Genomic DNA, 22,120 nt, shown 5'->3' with positions numbered 1-22,120 from the left:
CTGAGAGTAAAGGTGAATGCTAGCTGCTTAAATGAGTAAATTAACATTACAAGGAGTGCTGGGGGGGGGCAATTTAAAAAGAAGGTGAGTTTTTGTGCTGTTCACTTAAAAACTGAACAGCCAGGCAAACACAATCAAGGATGGTGCAAAACAGGGCTGGGGAGAATGTCAAGAATCCAATAAAAGCCTAAATGATGGACACATTTAGACCAGAGGTTCCCCATCCCTGATATTATATAAAGTTCATCATGCATGGGAGTCAGTTTCTCTCTCTCATCAAAGCATCAAAGGACACTAGGAACGTGCATTATACTGAATTAGACTATTGGCCCATCTTGCTCAGTACTGCCTGTATCAACTGGCAGCAGCTTCTAGGGTTTTTGGCAGCCATACCTGAAGATGCTGGGGGTTGAACCCAGGGACCTTTTGATGTGCAAATTATGTGCTCTTCTACTGAGCCATAAGCTATTGCTGGTGGTCATGACAACTGTTCAACCCCATTGTGCGTTCTGCCAAGCTCCAGAAATATCCTTTATGGAACTAAATTGGGTTCCTTTGATCTGCAAAATAATTGGGCAGCTGGATGCAGGGATGCTGAGTTTCATCTAGTTTTGGCCCACTGTAGCCTGTTGCGCCGCCGTGGAGCAAATACACAAAGGTAGACCTGATCCCGTGTGCAAGTTGCTCTTTCTATAAATGGCTTTGTACACTATGGCCCCTTATAGAGTACCCTTCTGCTGGAGTCATAATGTGCAGAATGATGCTTCTTTTCATGTTCGTTTGCCTTTAGCTGTGCAGCTGCAGTCATACATTCTATCAGGGACATCTTTCCCTCTGTGAAAACACTTCCAATAGTAGCAAAGCCCCACCTCCACTTTAGCTGTCTTTTTATAGCAGTTTGCTTTGATGCAGGGGCGGAGGTGGTGATAATGCTGCTGAAATAAAACACTTCCATCATAGTAAGTACCATCCCACAAGGCCCTGTCGCAACATGAAACACAGTTAAAACTGAGTCGGCCACCCACGGTATTCCTTCCCATTTTACACTGATTCACAGCTGGAAGAATGGAACTGATGATGTGCCTTTAGAAGGATGAGCTTGTTATGGAACAGAATTTATCGGATGATACTAAACGTGGAAGGCTTCATACAATGGGATGACGTACAAGGACTTTTGAAAGAACTTTTTAAAAAGCTCATTTGCAATAAAACATCACAGGAAGTGGAAGGGCCATAGCTCAGTAGTAGAGCCTCTGCCTTGCAAGCAGAAGGGCCTGGAGAGCTGCTGCCAGTCAGTGTAGACAATATTGAGATAGGATTCAGTATAGTGTAGCTTCCTATGTTCCTAAGCAGTTCAATAGTGAGGGTAAGAAAGGTAGAGGTGCTCTTAATCAAAATCTGCAAGCCCCTTTGTATCTCTCCTCCTCCTCCTCCTCCACCACCACCACCACCACCTCCTCCTCCTCCTCCTCCTGTTCTGTATTGCCTTTTTCAAACAGTAGACACAGCTAGCAGTAAGGCAGGCCAGCCCCCTCTGTAATTCAAGCACTAGTAGGTTTTGTTCCTTTCTGCTGACTCCCAGGTCCTAGCCCAGCACTCTAACCACTACACTACATACACCATCAACCTTATGTCATGGATAAGGCTGGATGCAGAGGAATAGTGGGATTCACCAGCTGGGGAACCCCCAGGGGAAGAAGGCTCAGAGCCAGGGGATTGGTGGTGGGACGACAGTGAGTGGTCAGAGGGAGAAGAGAGGGAAGACTGGGAGGAGGATGTATCGGAAGCTGAAGAGGCAACAGGGTTTAGTGAGCAGGAAGAGGCTCTGGCAGAGAGCAGTGCAGACTCAGAGGCAGGAGAGGAGGGGGGCAAGGAGACAGACATGTTGAAGAAGCCAGGGGATCTCCCTGCTGTGACCAGCTCCTCTCCCCCAGGTTTTCCAGAATATGCAGAAAAATGAAGAGGGTGGAACAATAAGAGGCAAGACAACAACACCTTAGGTTTCTGGGGAAGAAACTAGGGGAGGTGCCTTAGAGAGCGATAGGAAGGTCAGGACATTCAGTCCTGGAAATTGCCTCATTGGGGCAAGACCACTGGGAAGAGTTGCTGTGACCACTAGGATTGAGCTGTTTTGTTTCTTTGAATAAAGAGTTAACTTCACAGACATTTGGTGCTCTATTGTTTTATTGCAGACCTACGCCCGTCTCCAGCTCTTGACACCTTATGGCCCAGCACCCTCCATAGAAATAAAACAGCTAAGTATTCCCAGTGATGGTTCAGCAATTACAATTTTGACCATGCTATACTTGACCATCTGTACCTGGGTAGATGATGAGAGAGTGAACTTGCAACAGGGAAGAAATGAAGGAAAGATGCCAACGATGCATCTCAAAGCTGTAGGGCAGAACAGTCGGCTGGGAAACACTGCAATCATTCAAAACATACTCAACTTTTGTGTGTGCTACTCATTCCTATCTTGCAATAGTGCGCAGCATCATGGAATACCATAAAGGAATGCAGCTGTAATGGTTGCAAACAGAGCATTCCTAACAGAATAATGTGGCTGAAGGATGGTGTGTTGAAAACATCTGTTATAAGAGGCATTTGTGGCCCTCCAGAAGTTGCTGGACTTCAACTCCTGCCAGACCCAGCCAGCATGGCCAATGGTTAGGAAGGGTGGGAGCTGTAGTCTAACACCATCTGGACTCCCCCATCTCTCTAGTAGAAGATGTTGAGATTTCCATTCCACCTTAAGGAGCAGACGTGTGGAACTGTTTTGTGTCACATGTCTGTTTACATTCCAGCACAGCTTGCTGGGCACTTCCATTGTGTATAGCTTTTGCTTTTCCCGTTCTCTCTGAGAAGACGAGAGAGACATGTTTCTTTGTCCTGATTTATGATTAATAAATCTGCAGTTGTAGTATGCTTCCACAAGCCTCACGCCTATTCTGTGTGTGCAGTTTGCTCTGCTGATAGTGTGCCCTGGCTTTGAAGCCCGGGTCGCTGAATGGCCTTCACAGCGGGATGGCTGGAAGGAAATGGCCCAGCTGGGGCTAGCCAGCTGGCCTGCCGGCCCTCTGCATGTCGACAGAAGACTGGTAACATCAAGGGAGTGGCTAGGTGACTTGCACTGGATGCATACCATCTTTGACTTGGCCTTTGGGTACTATTTTACTTCAGAGGACATCAGCGGGTACCCACCTGATTTATGCTACTCTAAATTGTGATGCCTAGGAGAACAGGAAGAAGCTCCTTTGTGTCTGACTGCATTTGCTGGACGAATGCGCGCCTACTATCTCAGTGTCAGCTACAGGGTTTTTTTTTTGGGGGGGGGGAGTTGAGCAAGGCACTCACAATAAGCTTCCTTCCTAGTGACTCCACCTCCTCACTGCCTTTACTACTGCCATCTGCTGCTGCTCCTCTGCTGCCCAGAAGAATTTTGACAGAACATAACTCCCTGCGATACATGGATCAACAAGACTTTTTTTAAAAAAAGGGGTCTTGCTCGTTCCTTGCAGAAGGAACACCATATGAAGAAACAAGATGCAGTGCTGTGATTCTCAAGACGATTACTGCTTAGCAAAGTATCAACAGTAAGGGATCTATCTAAAGATATATATTTGCAGCTTCTGCTGACACATCGCCTCTGAATCTGACTCGCTGAATGTCAGCTACGGTGACTCACATGGGATACAAACAGCAGAGCTTTGCACACTGAGAATAAGAAAGCAAGAGGATACATCTCTTGTTTGAACATCTACCTTCCCCATCCCATTCCTCCTTCTTCTTTAACACCCAGCCAAAGGAAGATTCCAATGAGACTCACAAGTACCAGATAACGTTCATTCTGTATTTCTGTGTGGCAGCACTACTTATTGGAACTCCCTGCCTATTGATATTAAGCAGGCGTTTTCACTGTAGTGCTTTCAGTGCCTGATAAAACCCCTTTTCTTTCAGCAAGCCACCTAATCAGGCAGGCAATTTTAACATGTAATTTTGTTATGAGCTTGTGTCTGATGCTCTCAGAGTTATGTTGCGACTTGTAGGAAGGAGTTAGTGCATATGAATACACGTCCAATGATAAGGAAGGGAATCATGAATTGGATTGGCAGTTACCGCCCCTCTCCCTAACTCATGCCCTGGACAAAGCTGCAAGGTCACAACTCTTACTTTGAATGATCTCACATGTATTTGTGTCCTTTTTATTGCACATTCATCCTGATTTGTGCTCACTATGCCATTGGGGCAGTTATACACAACTGTGTTTTCACTACCATTTGAACTGCAAACAATGCAGGGCAGTTGTGCTACTTTCACTTGCAATGGACGCATGCCATGGAGTTTCCTGCTAAAATCCTGTAACTTTTCATACCACAAACCTGGGGTGTTTCGTTGTTGTCGTCGTCCCACTTTTGTTGTGTTTTACCACAAGAATTCCCCTCCAAGTGGCAATCATATGGTAACATTAGGGAAGCATCGAAGAACAATTGAGAATGTGGAATGATGTGTGGATTGTCTACCACTAATGCACTCTTTTTGTGTCAATGACAAGTTGCAATATGCACCGCAACCACCACCATGCCAAGTCTAGAGCGGCCCATCACTGTAAAATGAAAAAGTTAATAAAACTAAGACTGAGATTCAATGTCGCATCAGCAGGGACTCTGCTTGCGCAACAAGGCTCCTCCTTCCTCTGTCTCACCTGCACTCCCAATCTACTCTGAAGGTTTAGGACTTTTCCTTAGAAGACACTCTGGAGTAGATGTATGGGCACAGAGGGCTGGAGGGCAAGGAAGCCCCATTATGCAAGCAGACTGTCGCAAATGGATCCCACCCTATGTTTTTATAAGGGGGCTAAGTTAGGATAAGTGTACCTACTGGGTTTTGTAACCATACACTGACTTGCAGAATTTCCTAAACAAAGGGGCTTTTAATGTTTTTAGGGGTTCTTGTTTTTATCTGTAAGCCACCTTGAATCCCAACAGGTGAAAAGGCGCAGTATGAATAAATGATGATGATGATGTTATTAGATGTTATTAGATACAATAGGACAATTAGTCCTATTGTTAAGTTACAGCCTTTCAGCCAAGAGAATTACACAAAGACAGCGTCCCACTTCCATCCTGTCCTGACCTAATTTTTTAGACTCTCCATTATTTCTTTTATGAAAAATACAGCCTTGCCCTTATTATAACTAAAACATAATTAAGAAGCACCTGTTATGAACCACTGAAATCCTTTACAAGAGGTTCACTGTGCAACCCTATGTACTTGCTCAGAAGTAAATTATACTCTCTCTAAGGGCATAGCTTCCTTAATTTATAAAGTTCTAATAACACTAGAATATGGCAATCTATTGTACACAAAAATGCCATGGGAAATGGACCTTGATGTGCAAATACCAAGTAGAAAATAGATGGCTTTGTGGTCTGGGAGACTGTTGAAACAGTTTCTGCAAAAATAAGGGAAGCCTCATTAAAACTTCTGCATAGGTGGCATTATACACCAGTGAAGCTATCCCAAATATGTATAGAAGTCAATCCCAATTGTTAGAGGGGATGCACAGTCAAAGGTACATATTTCCATATGCGGTGGTGCTGTGACATCACCAAACCCTTCTGGAGTACTGTCTTCAAAGAAATAAGCTTGATATACAAGAAAACAATTGAAATGTCCCCCTGCACTAGCACTACTTGGGCTTAGGATTCCGTCTGCTCATGATTATCCTAAAGATGACCTCTTAGCCTTCCTATTGACTGCTGTCCATATGGAGATAGCCAGTTGCTGGAAAACTGGTGTTAGGCTGAACATTGATCCTTGGTATAACAGAGCATGGTCAATAGCTTTGGCTGAGAAACTAACATGCCAGGTGAGAGTGGCAAAGGGCAAACACAATCCATATTCCTTTTATAACATATGGCAAATGCTTATTGAATGCAGAAAGGAATCCAACCAGTGCTCATGTGGTGTGATCTCTTTAAATGAAACTTTAACACATCACATGTGTTTTATCGGGACAAGTTATTTGCTGCTTACTGTTGTAACAGTTGTTTTCTCAAAATTTATCTTCTGTACCATGGAAATAAATAAAAACAATATTTAAAAATAAAAAAGAAGTAAATTCTACTCAGTAGAATGAATAGTTCCAAAGCACTGAGAAGTTAACTTGTCCTCCCAATTATGTGAAAACCAGTTTTCTGTTGCAAAATGAGGAATGATATAGGCTGCCAGGCTGCCAATCCAACCCTAAGCACATTTGCTTAGGTATATTTGGTCTTACTTCCAAATACGTGTACATAAGCTTGCATTTCACCTTGCTTTGCAAAACACCTTAAGACAAATTCCTCACTGTGCTTTGTTTATATAATCCAATATGAATTTTATTATGAAAACACAAACATCTTATATAAACCTCCTGTAAGAAGCAGCACAGTGACAGTTCTAAAATGCATGTAGTCATTTTAAGGGGAAGCATCTAGTTACATGTTAATGCTATTCATACCTTTTTCTGCGAAAACCATAAAAATAACTTCTCAAAAACATCATTTGAGACTAAAATGAAAATTTCACTGCAGCCCTGTGCAATGAAAGGGATGTGTACAGTAAATAAAAGGCATCACGGTGCAATCCTGTTCATGTCTATTCAATGGAACTTGCTCCCAGTTAGCTTTGTAGAGGAATGCAGCTGCATAATTGTTTTCCCTGGGGTGCTACCAGCAATCTTGGTAATACCACCCACACTCTCATTTCAACTCAATCCTTCTTGTCCAAATACTAATCTTTGTGCTGCTGATCTATACACATATCTGCACACCTCTTCTAAGAATGATGGGCTGCTGGCAAGTCTGTCTGCTGCTGAACTCAGGCACACACCAGAGATTAGGCAGTGTGAAAAGTGAGGTGGCAAGCTTGACAGGATTCCATTAAATCAAGATTGCGCCGGGGCAGAAACGCCTCCCCCCAACCCCCCCCCACCAGTATTAGTAGAAGAGATTAGTTCATAGTGAACTAACAGATTGATGCAATTTAAAAAAAAAATCAGCTGAGTTGTCAACCCCAAAGAGCAGCCAGTTTCCAGACACAGAGGAAGAAACAGCTGAATCAGAAGGGACAGTGGTACCAGCTGAGCAGAAGTTGAACCCAGACCCAGGACACAACACCAAGCCTGGTTAGGAGCCTCTCAGCCTTGGTCTTCTGAAGTCCAAGAACCCTGGGATCCCCAGCAACAGCACACCCTGAGAAACTGACCCCTTTTACACCAGGGGCCTCACATTATCAAGTGGCTGCTGATCGACACAGACCATGCTCATGGCAGGAGATGGCCAAAAACAACTGAATGCTAAACTCCAGGCTGGAAAACTACCCTGGTCTGACTCCCCACTCTTTAGGAAGTGGGCAGAACCTGCGAGGTTTGGCCAAGAGGAATTCTTGCCAGCGCAAGATGACATCTAGGAGCTGTCCAAGGTGCTGATTATAGTATCTATCGTGCTCCCTGGACTCCTGCTCAGTACAATACAGAAGAGAGAATGGTCAGGCAGCACTGCAATATTTTAGACAACACAAGTTAAAGGATGCAGCATTGATTTAACAAGCACTTTTATTTGAAGACACCAGGAAGTGGGGTGCAAATCAAGGAAATGGATGCAAGCACCCAGCTCCTGAGGGCAATGGCAGATTGCATGAAAATGACCTGGAGAACAATATCCTAAGAATTGTGATGACCAGGAGTCAAAGACCTGAATATGTCGGGGCTTCCTGCATCTATTATGGGAAAAGAATAATGAGGACAGTGCCTTGTTTATTTGTTTAAAGTATCGTTGCCTTTTCCTCTGTAAAAAATCATTTAAAAATCTCAACATAGTTTAATAAAAAATGGGATGGGGGGGGGGAGAGAAATTGAGATTCAAAAGCAATTCAATACTGCTGAGAAGGCATGTCTGTGGCTGTGACCTTGACCGGTTTTCATGTCATCAGCTGCTTTTAATAATCAGAATTCACCTGGGCTGTTTATAGCACATCGCACGCTTGGCTGTGTTGACTGCCTCTTGACTGTGTCACTCTCTTGATGCTAGTATTTTATTTATTCATTTGATTTCTTACCTGCCCTGCACTGGAAGTCCCCGGTGCTGGTTGGAGCAATATATTATACAATGATAAAAAAGGATCAAGCCATTACAACTGCAAAACAAGTAAAATAGTTCCAGACAGATCAGAACAGAATAAATTCAACACAAGGGGTGAATCCCACAAAATTAAATGCTTCAACAATCACAGGCCAGTTAACGACATAATTGCTCTTTATTGTAAACTCTTATTGTGAACCCTTTATGAAGGGTGGAATGCAAAGAAACAACTTTAAATAAACACTTAAATGTATACGAGCTGTTTCATTCAGGTTTTGTTTTCATGTCCTGAATTCCCACAATCCCTACAAGCGGGCAGAAACAATGGACTTCCATACACTGCCTGCTTGGGCTGCTTGAGGTGTCGTTTTGCTCCTCCATTACTGCTCTATTTCTTGTTCCTAACACACCTTTTTCACACCTTTGTAGGTCAGAGAACTTAGTATTCAAGCGCTGATCAGCCCCATTTTTCTTTCAAATGTTTCAGACAATTAGTCCATCCAGCTCAGTATTGTCAACACTGACTACCAGCAGCCATCCCAGGATTCAGATAGGGGACATTCCTTGGAGATGCCAAAGATAGAACCTGAGACCTTCTGCACACACAGCAGATGCTCTACCACTGAGCTATGATCTTTGCCCAAGGTACAGGCTGAGGCCATGGCACCAATATGAATGCTTCAACCTGTACAGTGGTTCCTCGCTAGACGAAAAGAATTCGTTCCGCGATTCTCTTCGTCTAGCGGTTTTTTCGTCTTGCAAAGCAAGCCCATTGACAGCTTAGCGGATTAGCGCTACAGCTGTCTAGTGGCTTCTAGCAATCAGCTGTTAAGCGGCTTATCAGCGGAACAGCTGATAAGCGGCTTAGCGGCTTAGGAAAAGGGCGAAAAAAGCGAAAAAACCCCGCGGGGGGAAGCAAGATTTTTTCCTCTTGCGAAGCAACCCCATAGGGAAATTCGTTTTGCGAAGCGCCTCCAAAACGGAAAACCCTTTCGTCTAGCGGGTTTTCCGTCTTGCGAGGTGTTCGTCTTGCGGGGCACCACTGTATTTTCAATATGCATTTAACACAAATTCTGAGAGACTGGTCTCTTACTTGCACTCATTCTGCCTTGTGTGCCCCCAGTACATGATGTATGCTGCGTGATGACATAGGACAGGCCAGGGCCAGATTTACGTATAATCTAAACAAGCTATAGCTTATGGCCCCACTCTCTTGGGGGCCCCAAAAAAATTTTAAGGAAAAAACCCCTGGATGTACATTTCCAAAATGTAAGATAAAACACAAATAAAATAAAACCTACATGCAGCAACAGTGATTTGTTTTGTGTTGTGTAGGCTCCTGTGATGTAAGTAATGGGCCCACCTGCTAACCTGCTCCCTAAAATATCACTGGTTTGCTCATTTCTATATACAGGGTGCCTACATTCTGCATGGACTGGTTGCATGGCAACATGTAGCATGCAGCTGCAGACTGCAGTGCAGCACAGTTTAATGCAGGTCAAGCTGTTGTACCTGTTATCTAATATTAAAGAGTGACTGTAGACTGATGATCAGGCAGCATAGACTAAGGGTATGAGTCTTATGCCTACTGATTGATTCCATGTAATACATAATTTATTTATTTTGATCCTATTGTGGCTTTAGAAACCTATTAGGTCCATTAATTACCATATCGCATATATTCAACACAAAAAGTGACAATTTGTTGTTGACAAAGGACAGCTGGACATTTAAAGGGCCCCATGACCTTCAGTAGTTTAGGGCGTCATCAAACCTAAATCTGGCCCTGAACAGGGCTTTCTCTATGGTGGCCCCAAAGTTCCAGAACTCCCTCCCTAGAGATACTTGCTTCACTCCTTTCTCATTGACTTTTAGTCACGGTGTCTAGATAGTCAAGGTTCCACTCTTCCAGGGGGCTTTTGGACTGCCCCAATTTCCTCCCACCACCTCACCCTGTGGTTCTGCTGCATTGACTAGTTTTTATTGAGGATTTGAAAGAAGTGGTATGCTTTTAGAAACGATTCCATGTTGCTTTTTGATACGTTTTATTAGCTGCCTCGGAGACTTTTAATCAGAAAGCAAGCTATAAATATTTCAAGAAATCAATCCCTCTTGTAAACCTGACGGCGTGTCTTTCGCTTGCGGAATGCTTTTTAACATTTTCACGGTAAGCCACCTTGCGAGGGCTCTCCTCTCTGCAGGGCAGAGATATGTCCTGTCAACCTTATGTCAACCGGTTGTGCCAATAGTCAAGCACACTGGCAGCTATTTGCTGGCCACTTCTCTAAAACACAAGGGGGGCTAGAAAGCAGCCCAAAGGAAACAGCAACAGAAAAGAGGGTCAAGTGAAAAGAAACTCGCATATATAAATACAGTACTTTAAAAATCAAGATGTGACTCATGCTTTTGAACATCTGGGGATACACAGTGCTGCAAAGGCTCTTAGTCACTCTCAACAGGCTGAAAGACTCAGCTGGTAAGAAAAAGGAGTTTCTCCTTTCTTAACCTGCTGAGACTTTGTATTTAAAATGAGTGCTGTACACACAGTGCAGAGTAAAGGATGCACAGCTCACATCGTGCTAGTTCATGATCCTTGGGCTCATATTTCTTCCCCCCAAAGACTCTCATACGTATCTTTTAATGCAAAAATTCAATGTGAATAAGCCCCTCTCATGGCATTGCTCCATCTCCTTTTCACAGCAAGCACATTTCTGATTTGCATTTAGAGATCTATGTGCAGTAGGCAGTGGTGCTGGATGTATTCATGTGTCTAACTTACACCCAGGAGCTGTTTACAACCCACACAGGCACTAGAACTGGCCTACAGAAACAAACCCTAGTGCACAGGTCTACAGAATCTCTTCTCCTCGGATTAAAATAATCTTCTTTGCATATATTACAAAATATACTTGATAATCTTCATGTAACTTGGAGGGGTGGACGGATATACACTGACGCGTGAAAACTGTCATGGTTGTCTTAATAGGACAGCATGTTGTACCAATTCATTGACAATCACATTCTTTTTTTAAAAAAAGAGTTCTAAAAATTGCTGCTTTTGGCCCCAGAGGAAATGGCACATTTGTCCACTACATTTGTACAAATTATGTCTAGGTAGCATATGTAAAATAATACTAATAGTACTACTAATAATAAATTGCTGCAGTTTCCCAGTTTATGATATTTGGTGGGACTGGAGGGAATAAGAGCGTGTTACATCCAAACCAGGGTTTAGTGTTACATTCAAACAGAGTCATGTTTTGAAAGAAAGGGATAGTAAAAGGAAAGAACCAATTATTATCTAATTTATAGAAGCTTTCCTCTCTGGTCAGCTGAGAGGGATTCTTACTTGTCCTAGGCAAGGAGGCAGGTACACAAGTTTGCACACTGAACACATCAGACTCCTGGGCATGTTAGAGAAAGACAGAGAGAACAAGAAGTGGTTTTGGCAACATTTGAACAAGATTCTTTCTTTGTTTTACTAGGGCAATACAATCAAAATAAATTGACTTTTTCATTTTAGCAAACAAGCCTAACACGTAGTTGTCATACATTGTATACACTTTGTATAAAAACCAAGAGCATTCATTCTAGAACACATTAGGAGATGCTTCCTTATTAATAGTGGGAACCTGGAGACAATCAGAATTGTCTTAATATACAAATGTAGACAAAGAAACGCACTATAGTATTTTGAGATGTAAATTGTTGCTCAGATCTACCCATCTGATGAGTCTGGAAGAAACAGCGGTGTTCAATACACCAGTCTTGATAAGTCCTTGTAGTTTTACAAATTAAAACTTTAAACAAGAGAGTTTACATTTGGCATAAAAACTAAGTTATTGCAATTGAAACCCCTACGGCCTCAGACAAAACGAGACCTATGCACACACATGAAATTCTGTTCTGTGTTTCGCTTACAAATTGTTAAAAACCACAGAAATGTGCCACAAAAGCCACAGCCGTCAAAATAGCCACATGATAAGACAGGGAGCATGGACCGATTCAAACACGTTTCACTGAGGAGGTACAGCTTGGACAAAGTGTTTGTACCACCTCAACTTTCCACTGAGTTGTTCTCTTGAAAGCTCTCCCTGCGAAAACAGAGCCACACGTGAGAAAGTTTAGCACCCCAGACAGGAGGCTAGGCTAGAAATCTCCCCACCCGAAAAACAAGGCAATAGTTCCTACCGCACAAGAAGTTTGTGCTACAACAAACCCATTAAGATTGAATCAGCCCTTTGATTAGTAAGATACAGTGTCAGCAATATGGAATATTCTTCCATCAATATATATCATACAGTGCTTTTTTAAAATATAACTTTCAATATTTCTTTTTTCACAAAGGAAAGGTAATGGATTTATACAGAGAGACGTCACTGAAACAATAAGGTATATCGCTTTGACATTCAGAAGATGTGTAAACTCCTGTCAATGCATAGCAACCACACTCTCGGGGAGACATTCTGGGTCCAAGGTCAGAGGCTTTTGCTCCCCGTTATATTGCACCCCACCCCTGCAAGCAGTTCCATTCCCTTCTTCTCTCCCCAACCATTCCTGGGTTTTGAGTCAGCTCTTCTCCTTGGTTGCTCAAAATGCTTGCCAACTTTTCCCTGACAGGGGTGCGGTGCTTCAAATTGCTCTGCAACAGCCAGACATTCAACAGGATGGCAGACGGATGCAATAATGGGGGAGCTGGATTTTGTCGAATTTCTGCGTGTCGCTGTTAAAGAAGGGGCAGCCAACATGGTGCCCTTCAGATGTTCTGAATTCCAGCTGCCATCAGCCACCATCAACATGACCAGTGGTCAAGGAGGATAGGAATTGGAGGTCACAACATCCAGAGGGAACCACATTGACTGCCCCTTTATTAAAGGCACAGAGTCTCAATTAGAATAAAAGAGAAAAGAGGCTCTCATTCGAGTTCCGCAGAGCTGCTCAGATATTCCCCTTCCTAGCCAGAAAACCCAGATTTGCTCCCCTCTGATGGCTTGGGAAATAGGGCAGAGATGTCTATGGCTGGGCCTCTCATGGATTCATACCCTAAGAATCTCCCCTCCTTGGCTCAGAAAGCAATACAAATGCCTACATTTCATTAAAACAGGCCAAGCTGCCAGGAAAGCAGCAGTGGGCAACCTGTGGCCCTCCAGAAGCTATTGGACTACAGCTCCCATCATCGCTAACCATTGGTCATGCTGGTTGGGGTTGACAGATGTTGAAGCCCAACATCTGGAAGACCACAGGCTGAAAACCACTGCATTCTTAAGTCCACATGAAAATACTGCTTTTTTTGCTTTTTTTTTACTTTTTATAGATTATTTTTACTGTATAATTCAAAATTTACAATACCCTTTCTGGCATGAGCATCCCCCTCATAAATGTTTCCAAGTGTAGAAAACAACAATACGTTGTCTTCTATTACAGCCCATCACTTAACTATTCATTACAATAACCTCCATCTTTCACACTAGAACTAATATCCTGAAATGAAATGGAATTATATGAATACAGTATTGTGCTTCAAAACGGGGTGGGGGGAGTCACTAGAAAATGTGTAAATGTTTCATGCGTATTTCATTATTCGGAATGGCAATCTGAGCTCATGCACTCAAACATGAAAATGTCAGATTTCAGAACTGGAGGCCAGAGCAGAACAAAGTGTGTCTCATGTAAAACACATACAAATGTCAGTGACAAAGCTTACCAAGCTGTCCTGGGTTGAGATTAATGCTGAATTTAAAGCATGTTGTTTCATTGTTCTTGCAGCCTTGAAGATGAATCTTTTTTAAAAAAAAATTACCAGCCCCACCAATATTTTTTCCACCAGCCTATGTGCCTGCCGTCATGTATTTTAAGTGTCACAGTAGTGGGTTTGGCAATCTCTCTGATCAGAAGAAATCATTACTCACCAAATGTGAGTGGGCAAGTGGCTAACTGCAAGGCTGGCTGAAAAAAAATTAACCTGTTGTAAAAACAGAGTATTCTGTGCTTTATTGCTGTATAACAGTCTTAGTTATTGCAAATCAGCTGTCTAGGATGCAGAATCATAAACACAAGCACTAACGGAGCTATTGAAGATTCCTGTTGGATTTGCAGCCTGGTTAACATTAATGGAAACGTGAGTTAATGATTCTTGCCCACTCTTCAGTTCACACATAAGGTAAGCCAAACCATGGGTTGGCACAACTGCAAAGGTTCTTGAGAGACTCTCTGCACTCTTCCTCTTGTTCTCGTCCTGCTGCACTGCTTTGAGCTAAGCTGTTCTTTGGCTTGGTGTGTTATCCACACATGGAATCATGGTTTGCTCTCCCAAGACAAACCACAAGCTGTAAACCCCCCAAAAAGAAATATTAGTTAAAACCGGTGCTTCCCCCCCCCCCCAGAGGGTACTCAAGGGTACACAGTACTGGCACCTCTGTTGTTGTTAAAAAGTGTGGCACTTACTGCAACAACTTCATGGTGAGTACCAGCACCTATTTTTCTACGGGGGAAAAAGCACTGGTTAAAACCAATGGTTTGCCTGAAACCTCAACTCCAGGGTTCAGATGACATGCTAAGCCAAACCATGGCTTAGCTCATGGCAATGCAGCAGGAGGAGGACCAGAAGAGGAGCACAACAGCTACCATCTCTTCTCTGGGAACCTGCATACTTACAACAACCCATGGTTTAGCTTACTCTTATATGTGAACTGGGTTGAAGACCAAAAGGGATGGGGTTTTTCTTAATACTAAAAAGAAAAAAGCAGCATAGCTGGTCTCAGTTGCGTAAACAACTGGGGAAAAGACTAATTTTTTGCTCATTTAGAGATTTATGGGAAACGATGTAACTTCTGAGGTCACATTTTAGGCAAACTTCTCTGCACGGCTTCCCTTGCTAGAACAGGAACCAAACACGTGCATCTGATTTGGATGTACATTGGCATGTCCTTCTTCCAACACCAAGATCTGGAAGGAAGTCATCCTATGTAGGCATCCACATGAAACTGTGTGGTGGTGAAATCTTAGCACCGCTGCAGGCCAGTGTCTACACCCCAGTCTGGTATCTCAAGCCGCTAGTTCCTGTTGCGGATGACTATCTTTTGACCACAGCCCACCTCATGTGTAAATCTCCTTGAATGCCATTTGCTTGTGTCCTAAAATGCAAGTCTGTAGATCTGTGTCTCTAAAATACATCAGAAACAAGAGAGAGAGAGAGAGAGAGAGAGAGAGAGAGACGAATTCACAACCCATTTACTCTGGACTAGTCTTATTAAGATGCGGGTGGTGCTGTGGGTTAAGCCACAGAGCCTAGGACTTGCCGATCAGAAGGTCGGCGGTTTGAATCCCTGCGACCGGGTGAGCTCCCGTTGCTCAGTCCCTGCTCCTGCCAACCTAGCAGTTCGAAAGCATGTCAAAGGGCAAGTAGATAAATAGGTATCGCTCTGGCGGGAAGGTAAACAGTGTTTCCGTGCGCTGCTCTGGTTCGCCAGAAGTGGCTGGCTGTATGCCGGCTCCCTCGGCCAATAATGCGAGATGAGCGCCACAACCCCAGAGTCATCCGTGACTGGACCTAACAGTCAAGAGTCCCTTTACCTTTACCTAGTCTTATTAAAGTTAATGAAATTGTTTCCCAAGTAAGTTGGGTTGTGGACTTGCTTGCTCCTGAACAGGAACTCTATGTGTACCTCGTCCTACATTTTGGTGCAAGTGGGTTCTTGCAAGTGGCGCACATGGGCAACTTTCTCTCATACGGAGAAATCAGATCTACATCTAACATCCCCTCTCAGCTGATACGGTGAAGCCTGGGAGAAATAGTTGGATCTAAGGGAATTAGTTCCCCATCCCCAACAAGAGCAGAATATAAGCAAGACTCAAAAGTTGGCAAAGAGGTGATTTCGCTTTTAGGCATGATCCTGAAACTGCACAACATGGTTTATTTGGGTCAGCAGGGTTTTCCTTGCCTTCCCTCCCTTTCTTTAAAAAAAGGTCAATACTCCCTGTGGCTCGAGTGTGAATCTGTTATGTACAATGCAATGAAAGCAGCAAAGCCATGTAACACAACGCTAAATGAACGTCCGTCCTCTCTCTTAATCAAACATCGCTCGGAGATCTCGCCCGTGCCGAAAGGTTGGAAGGAATGCAGCCGCAGCAAATGAGCCAAAGTGCCTTTTGGATTTCTTGGTTTCGGAAAGCGTATATTACAGGGTTGATGATGGAATTGTACGTGGCCGGGAGGAGAGTCGCGTAGGTGTATATTGAAGGATAGGTGTAGTCGGCTATTAAAGAATAGAGTGTGAAAGGCATCCAGCAAGCGGCAAATGTCCCCAGGATAATGGCTAAGGTGGACACTCCTTTTCGGGTCGTCACATAGTGGGACGTGGCCAGGAAGTGGTGCTGCAAGGCGATCTGATGGGCATGGCGCATCACGATTTTGCAGATCTGAATGTACAGCTGGAGCATGAGAGCAAACATGAGCAAGAAAGAGACAGAAAGGATGGCCGCGTTATTTTTAGTGAGCGGCCGGATCACACTGCAGGTGGACTCGTCTTTCAGGCAGTTCCAGCCCATTATAGGTAGCAGCCCGATACAAATGGAAGCTCCCCAGAGCAGAACCAGCATGATATAGGTGAAAGTGACAGTCCTCTCCGAATTGTAAGTCAAAGCATAATAGAGGGAGAGGTAACGGTCAACCGTGATAGCCAGCAAGCTGCAGACAGAGGCAGAGAAAGAGGCAACGATCAGTCCAACCGTGACCAGCTTGGTAGATTCCGACTGGAGAAGGTAGGCAAAGATAAAATTGAAGATCAATCCGATCCCTGCCAAGAGATCAGCCAAGGCCAGGCTTCCTATCAGGAGGAACATAGGGGCACGGAGACTAGGATTATGGAAGATAATAAGGACCACCACGGCATTTTCACAGGAGATAAGGGTTCCTGAAGTACACAAGACAATATCCCAGGGGTTTACTATGAACTCTGGCTCTGGGTCACCGGCAGGAATCAGGGAGGTGACTGCAGCCGTGACATTCTCTGCCGGACTGGCTTCTAAGTGATCCGGAGGCAGCCACGTTAAATTAACCGTTGGGTCTTCGTTCATATTTAAACCCGTCCTCTTCAACGAAAAGACAATTTTTTCATTTTATTGCTCAGATAAACAGCACTTTGAAAGGAGCATGCAAAAATAATAAAATAAAAAATAGCCCCCTCCCTCCCCCACCTGCCGTAAAACAGCCTAAATCTACCGGGCAGGCACCCATTACATAAACATGACTGTACAAAATGTGGGTGGTGAGAGGAAACACAATGGATTTGAAACAGGATTTCAAAGGAAAATGAAAGGAAGGCAAACGAGATCAGAGCAACACTTGCCCCCACCTGCTCCTTCATATCAAAATAATTAAGGACAATTGCATGTATCAGAGCAATAGGGTCCTGCCTTCGATAATAAAATGCGATACGACGGCTAGAGCTGTTGGAGATACGGAATTTAAAAGCACACGCACGTAGACGACACCCAAGTTTTATTTAAAGACCGAAAAGCAGCATGGTGCTCGAAACATAAAAAATCCACATCCACTATTTCGGAGCAATTAGTTAATCTGCAACCTTGCAAACAGGCATGAGAGCTTATTATCAGCGAGCCCTGAAATATAATCGATTTAACAGAAGAGAAGAAGTCTCGCAAGTCCCAATACAGTGGGGAGGGCAGCCTATCAGCACCCAGGGCTTAAATAGACCTTGGAGGCACTGATGCTGCAAAACCTTGGCAGGGGAGGAAACCGGAGTGAGGAGGGGGGGGCAGGTAAACATAAAAGGGGGAAAAAGAAAATGTCATGCAGGGTGATGGGGGCGGCTATCGGCATAACCTCCCCACCCGGGCAGACGCATGGAGGAGATGGATGGCACACAGACACACAGATAGATATATGATCACAACACAGTCAGGAGAGCGAGACGAGCCCTCTTGCGCGGTGGTCACCTTGGCTTCTCCTCTGGAAGAAGAGGAGGAGGAGGATCCCCGCTTCCTTTCTATGCAGCTAGACTTGCTGCCGCCGCCGCCGCCGCCGCTTCATGCATGCTCATTGTTTGCGCGGCGCAGGCAAGTGGAAGGCAGGCAGGCAAAGAGGGAGGCAGGCAGGCAGCCGTCGCCGCGCCAGCTCCAGGCTCGGGGCTTTGCAGAGAGAAGGAGCGCAGGTGGGAAGCGCCCCCCTCTCCGTGCACGCACGCGGCCGCCTGGCGCATCTAGGGGCGGGGAGTGGAGGAGGAGGGGGCGCGAGCACGCGCGGGAAAGGAGAAGGCGCGCCTCTCTCTCTCTCTCCCGCCGAGCGGGGCACCACGTGAGCCGCGTGGCGGAAAAGGCCGGCTGGCGGCTCCGCAGAGGCGGCGCGTTGGTAGACACCAGCTGCTCTCTAGTGCGCAAGCGCCGCCTATGGGCGCTTTGGACCCGGCCGACGTTCCTCCTGCCTCGATTCCCTAGTCCGCTCCGGCCACATTTTATGTTCTGCTTTTTTATCCAACGGCTTAGGCCCCGAGTGGGGATTGGAACCCGCGCCTCCCAGGTCTTATTCCAACGCTCTAACCACTACACCACAGTGCCTCTCCTTGCTACCTCCCTTCTCACCGCTGCTTCTAAGAGCCCTCCCTGCTGCTCTTGCTTCAGACCTTCATCCTCTGCCAGGAGAAATTGTTGTTGTTGTTTAGTCATTTAGTCCTGTCTGACACTTTGTGACCCCATTGGACCAGAGCACGCCAGGCACTTCTGTCTTCCACTGCCTCCCGCAGTTTGGTCAAACTCATGCTTCGAGAACACTGTCCCACCATCTTGTCCTCTGTCATCCCCTTCTCCTTGTGCCCTCCATCTTTCCCAACATCAGGGTCTTTTCCAGGGAGTCTTCTCTTCTCATGAGGTGGCCAAAGTATTGGAGCCTCAGCTTCAGGATTTGTCCTTCCAGTGAGCACTCAGGGCTGATTTCCTTCAGAATGGAGAGGTTTGATCTTCTTGCAGTCCATGGGAAATAGTCTCTGCCAAAAACTGGTCAGGAGGCAGCTGCTGGCCAGGAGGCAGCTTCAGTCATGTATGATGCAGTGATTCCTGGGAAGGTGACCTTGGGCATGTAGGTCCATCAGTTGGAACCAGGCTACAAAAAAAAAAGTGGCTTTGAAAAAATGGCAGAATTAAAGAGCAGCAAGGCACCATTGTGTGCATCCATGTTTCTTCTTGCAGTGAGGTCCGGAGGGTGGCAAAATGAGAACAGGACTTTTATCCTACACTCGAGTAGGATCCTGGCAGAGACACATGCCCGACTGGCACATTCTCTCCCTCCTGGTTGTTCATTTGGGATCTTCAAAAGCTTTCTTCTGCCCGAACATCACAGCGACCGATGCCAACAGACACTGGCACATTTAGGGATCTGCAGAGTACTGCAACATGGCTTCCTCTCTCTCTAGCATCAGACAGCAAAAAGAAAGAACAAAGGACAATAGTCCCACTTCACGGAACACAGTAACACAAACATCCTGTCTCCATCACTTCCCACTCTGTGGAGTCAAAACATACACTGTCATGTGATAGACAAAAATCCCATGACTGCAGTCATGGAGCAGGAATTCTAACACTTTTCAGTGGTGGCTCCCCAACTGTAGAATGCTGTTTTCAGAGAGATGTGCCTGGCACCATCATTATCAGCTTTTAGGTGCCAAGCAAAGATGCTCCTGTTCACCCAAAGTGTTTGACTCTTAATTGGCTTCTACTGTATTGCTTCTACTGTATTGGTGTTCATCTTTGAGTGGGGTAAGGTAGAATTTCCCCTTTTTCTGTTACTGCAGAATCAACACTTTCAGCCAATTAACATTATTTTATCTTTCTGGTGTATTTTAAATTGCGTACCATGTATGCTTTTATAAATATAAGTCGCTTTGAGTTATTTTTGTAAAAAGCAACAAATAAAACACAATAACCAATCAATCGTTTTATTTGTATGCCTTTCCTAAGTTAAAACCATTATTCATGGTTTCTTCCATTGAGTCTGTCATCCTTGCCCTGGACTAGAATAATGCTTTCCCTGGCATTTGTACCCATTAATTTAACAGAACCTGCATGCTGCTTAATTGCAAATAAAACCTCAAAGCTGTCTACCTCTTTCGGGGAAGGGAGATGGACAGCTTGAGTTCCTTTTACCAATTAGGGTTCTTCCAGGTAAGGCCTTGATATTGTAAATGGGCCATGCAGATATCATAAATGGGATCCTGGCAACAGATGTATCAGATATCCCCTGGAAAGGGTAAATCTGGATTAAATTGGGTGGGTGGAGAGAAACGTATGGCATTTTCATGCCAACGGTGTTATGTGGATGCTGCAAAAAACTTCCATGTGTGAGGAGCACTGATCCCACAATAAAAACATGTCTAGTCCTCTGTACCAGTTTTTCTCTCCTTTCAGTTCGTCTCCCAGCTGAAGGCTGAATTCTATCAAAGCAGCCAGCAGCGCAAAAATGCACATGTAGAGTGGTATGCAGCTAGGGTGTTCCATCAGCACAAGGATTCACCCTTGTGCAGTGGAGCTTCCTCCCCTCCCCTCTGCACCTCCTAAATACGTTCTGGGGTTTCCCTCAACCCTCTGAAGCAGATTTGGGGAGGGCATGAGGTGAGCAGGGGGAGAAGAAAAAAGAATTTCCATTATGCAAGGGCAGATATTTGCATTCACAAAACGAGTTCCTTAGGCCTACATTGCATAGAACCCATAACTTCCTACACAGAGATAATCTCTGAAAAAGGAGGAAATAATTTACAGTCTTTTCACTTCTGATGTGCAACATATATGGGCTTTTTTGGCCAGACATGGAAAGAAAGGGAAGGGGCTTTGAAGCAATGACGTAGTATGAATTGACAAGGCAGAGGCCATAGATTTTTGGCTTCAGTTCTCTGATATTTCATGTATCTACCACCACCCAGATAACCCTGCATAGCCTGTTGGCAGACTGTATTTGAGATGAAAACATTTCTGTGGAGGATGGGGTCACAGTAAAAGCTGCCTCAGGTCAGGCTCTGGACGGTAAAACACTTGAAGCTTATAATCTGCAGATCATTACATTTGCAGGTCATTACAAAATCCAGTTAATGCCCATATGCTATTTGCTTTCTGGACCTCCGTACCAAATAACTGTAGAGGTTAATTAGTGGACTTAATAAGTGTATTCTTTCAAAATTAGCAAAATGTAATGTGCTGCAGATCTACGGTACTTCCACTCTATTGGGTGCAATCAAAGGGATGTAGACTGTTGGGTTAAGGCATGGCAGGCTTGGGTTCAAATTCTTGTTCAACTATGGAACTCTCTCTCTCTCTCTCTCTGTGTGTGTGTGTGTGTGTGTGTGTGTGTGTACACATATATACACACACAAGGCTGCCAACTTGAATAAAATATTGAGGGGACCTGAGTAAGCCTCACCCTGCATAATTGATCACATGATGCAGCACATGCACACCATTGAATGGCAATACCCATCAACTTTGGGAGGGGACAGCCCCCCAAATATTATATGGGGGGCAAAGGAGTTGCCCTACACACACACATATACACAATGTCACCAATGGACTATTCCTCTATTGTAAAATCCATTTGTGCCAGTCATTTCAAATGCATTTATTTAACCAAGCATCCTGGCAATGTTTCCACAAAATCTATCCATTGCAATCAAACTTCCCTGCGAAGTTCTTGTGATTTTAACATGGGGAATGTATCGCTTTGGTGGTGGGGAGTCCACGAATTCATCCGATTACATAGCAACGAACCCTGTGCCTTTTATTCTGGTGGCTACATGCATCTGTTCTATACGCTGTTGTATATCACTTGTTTAGTTGGCTGAAAATCGCCCGTCGGGGAAATCAAAGCAACTATAAAAAGCTTGCCTGAAGGATTTTAAATATAGTAAAGAAAAAAGAAGAAGAAAAAGGACTCGTTTCTCTGGCAAGGGCTGAACTACAGAGTCCCACTCTCAGCGGAACAAAAGCAATCGGAAATG

General features: G+C 44.5%; 1 protein-coding gene and 1 long non-coding RNA gene across 2 annotated transcripts in view; one reads left to right on the top strand and one right to left on the bottom strand.

The window, feature by feature from the left end:
* Positions 1–13,682, top strand: part of LOC310843884 — a 190,898-nt gene extending 177,216 nt beyond the window's left edge. Inside the window, exon 2 of the long non-coding RNA XR_014563740.1 lies at positions 12,954–13,682. This is a non-coding gene — a long non-coding RNA (uncharacterized lncRNA). The remainder of the gene's footprint in view (positions 1–12,953) is intronic.
* A 1,926-nt stretch (positions 13,683–15,608) lies between these two features.
* Positions 15,609–18,456, bottom strand: GPR12 (G protein-coupled receptor 12). Its single transcript, XM_083735135.1, has 2 exons — positions 18,081–18,456; positions 15,609–17,211 (listed from the first exon to the last, which is right to left on the bottom strand). The coding sequence occupies exon 2, from the start codon at positions 17,196–17,198 to the stop codon at positions 16,194–16,196; it is 1,005 nt and encodes a 334-aa protein (XP_083591261.1). The 5' UTR covers positions 17,199–17,211; positions 18,081–18,456; the 3' UTR covers positions 15,609–16,193.
* Positions 18,457–22,120: the final 3,664 nt, after the last annotated feature.

Source organism: Podarcis gaigeae (assembly GCF_964106915.1).
Source record: "Podarcis gaigeae genome assembly, chromosome: 4".
Taxonomy (NCBI): Eukaryota; Metazoa; Chordata; class Lepidosauria; order Squamata; family Lacertidae; genus Podarcis; species Podarcis gaigeae.
This window is presented reverse-complemented; position numbering and strand designations above follow the sequence as displayed.

Bases quoted from the DNA above. Each gene is read 5' to 3' on its own strand.
- GPR12 (XM_083735135.1), bottom strand. From the start codon at position 17,198: ATGAACGAAGACCCAACGGTTAATTTAACGTGGCTGCCTCCGGATCAC.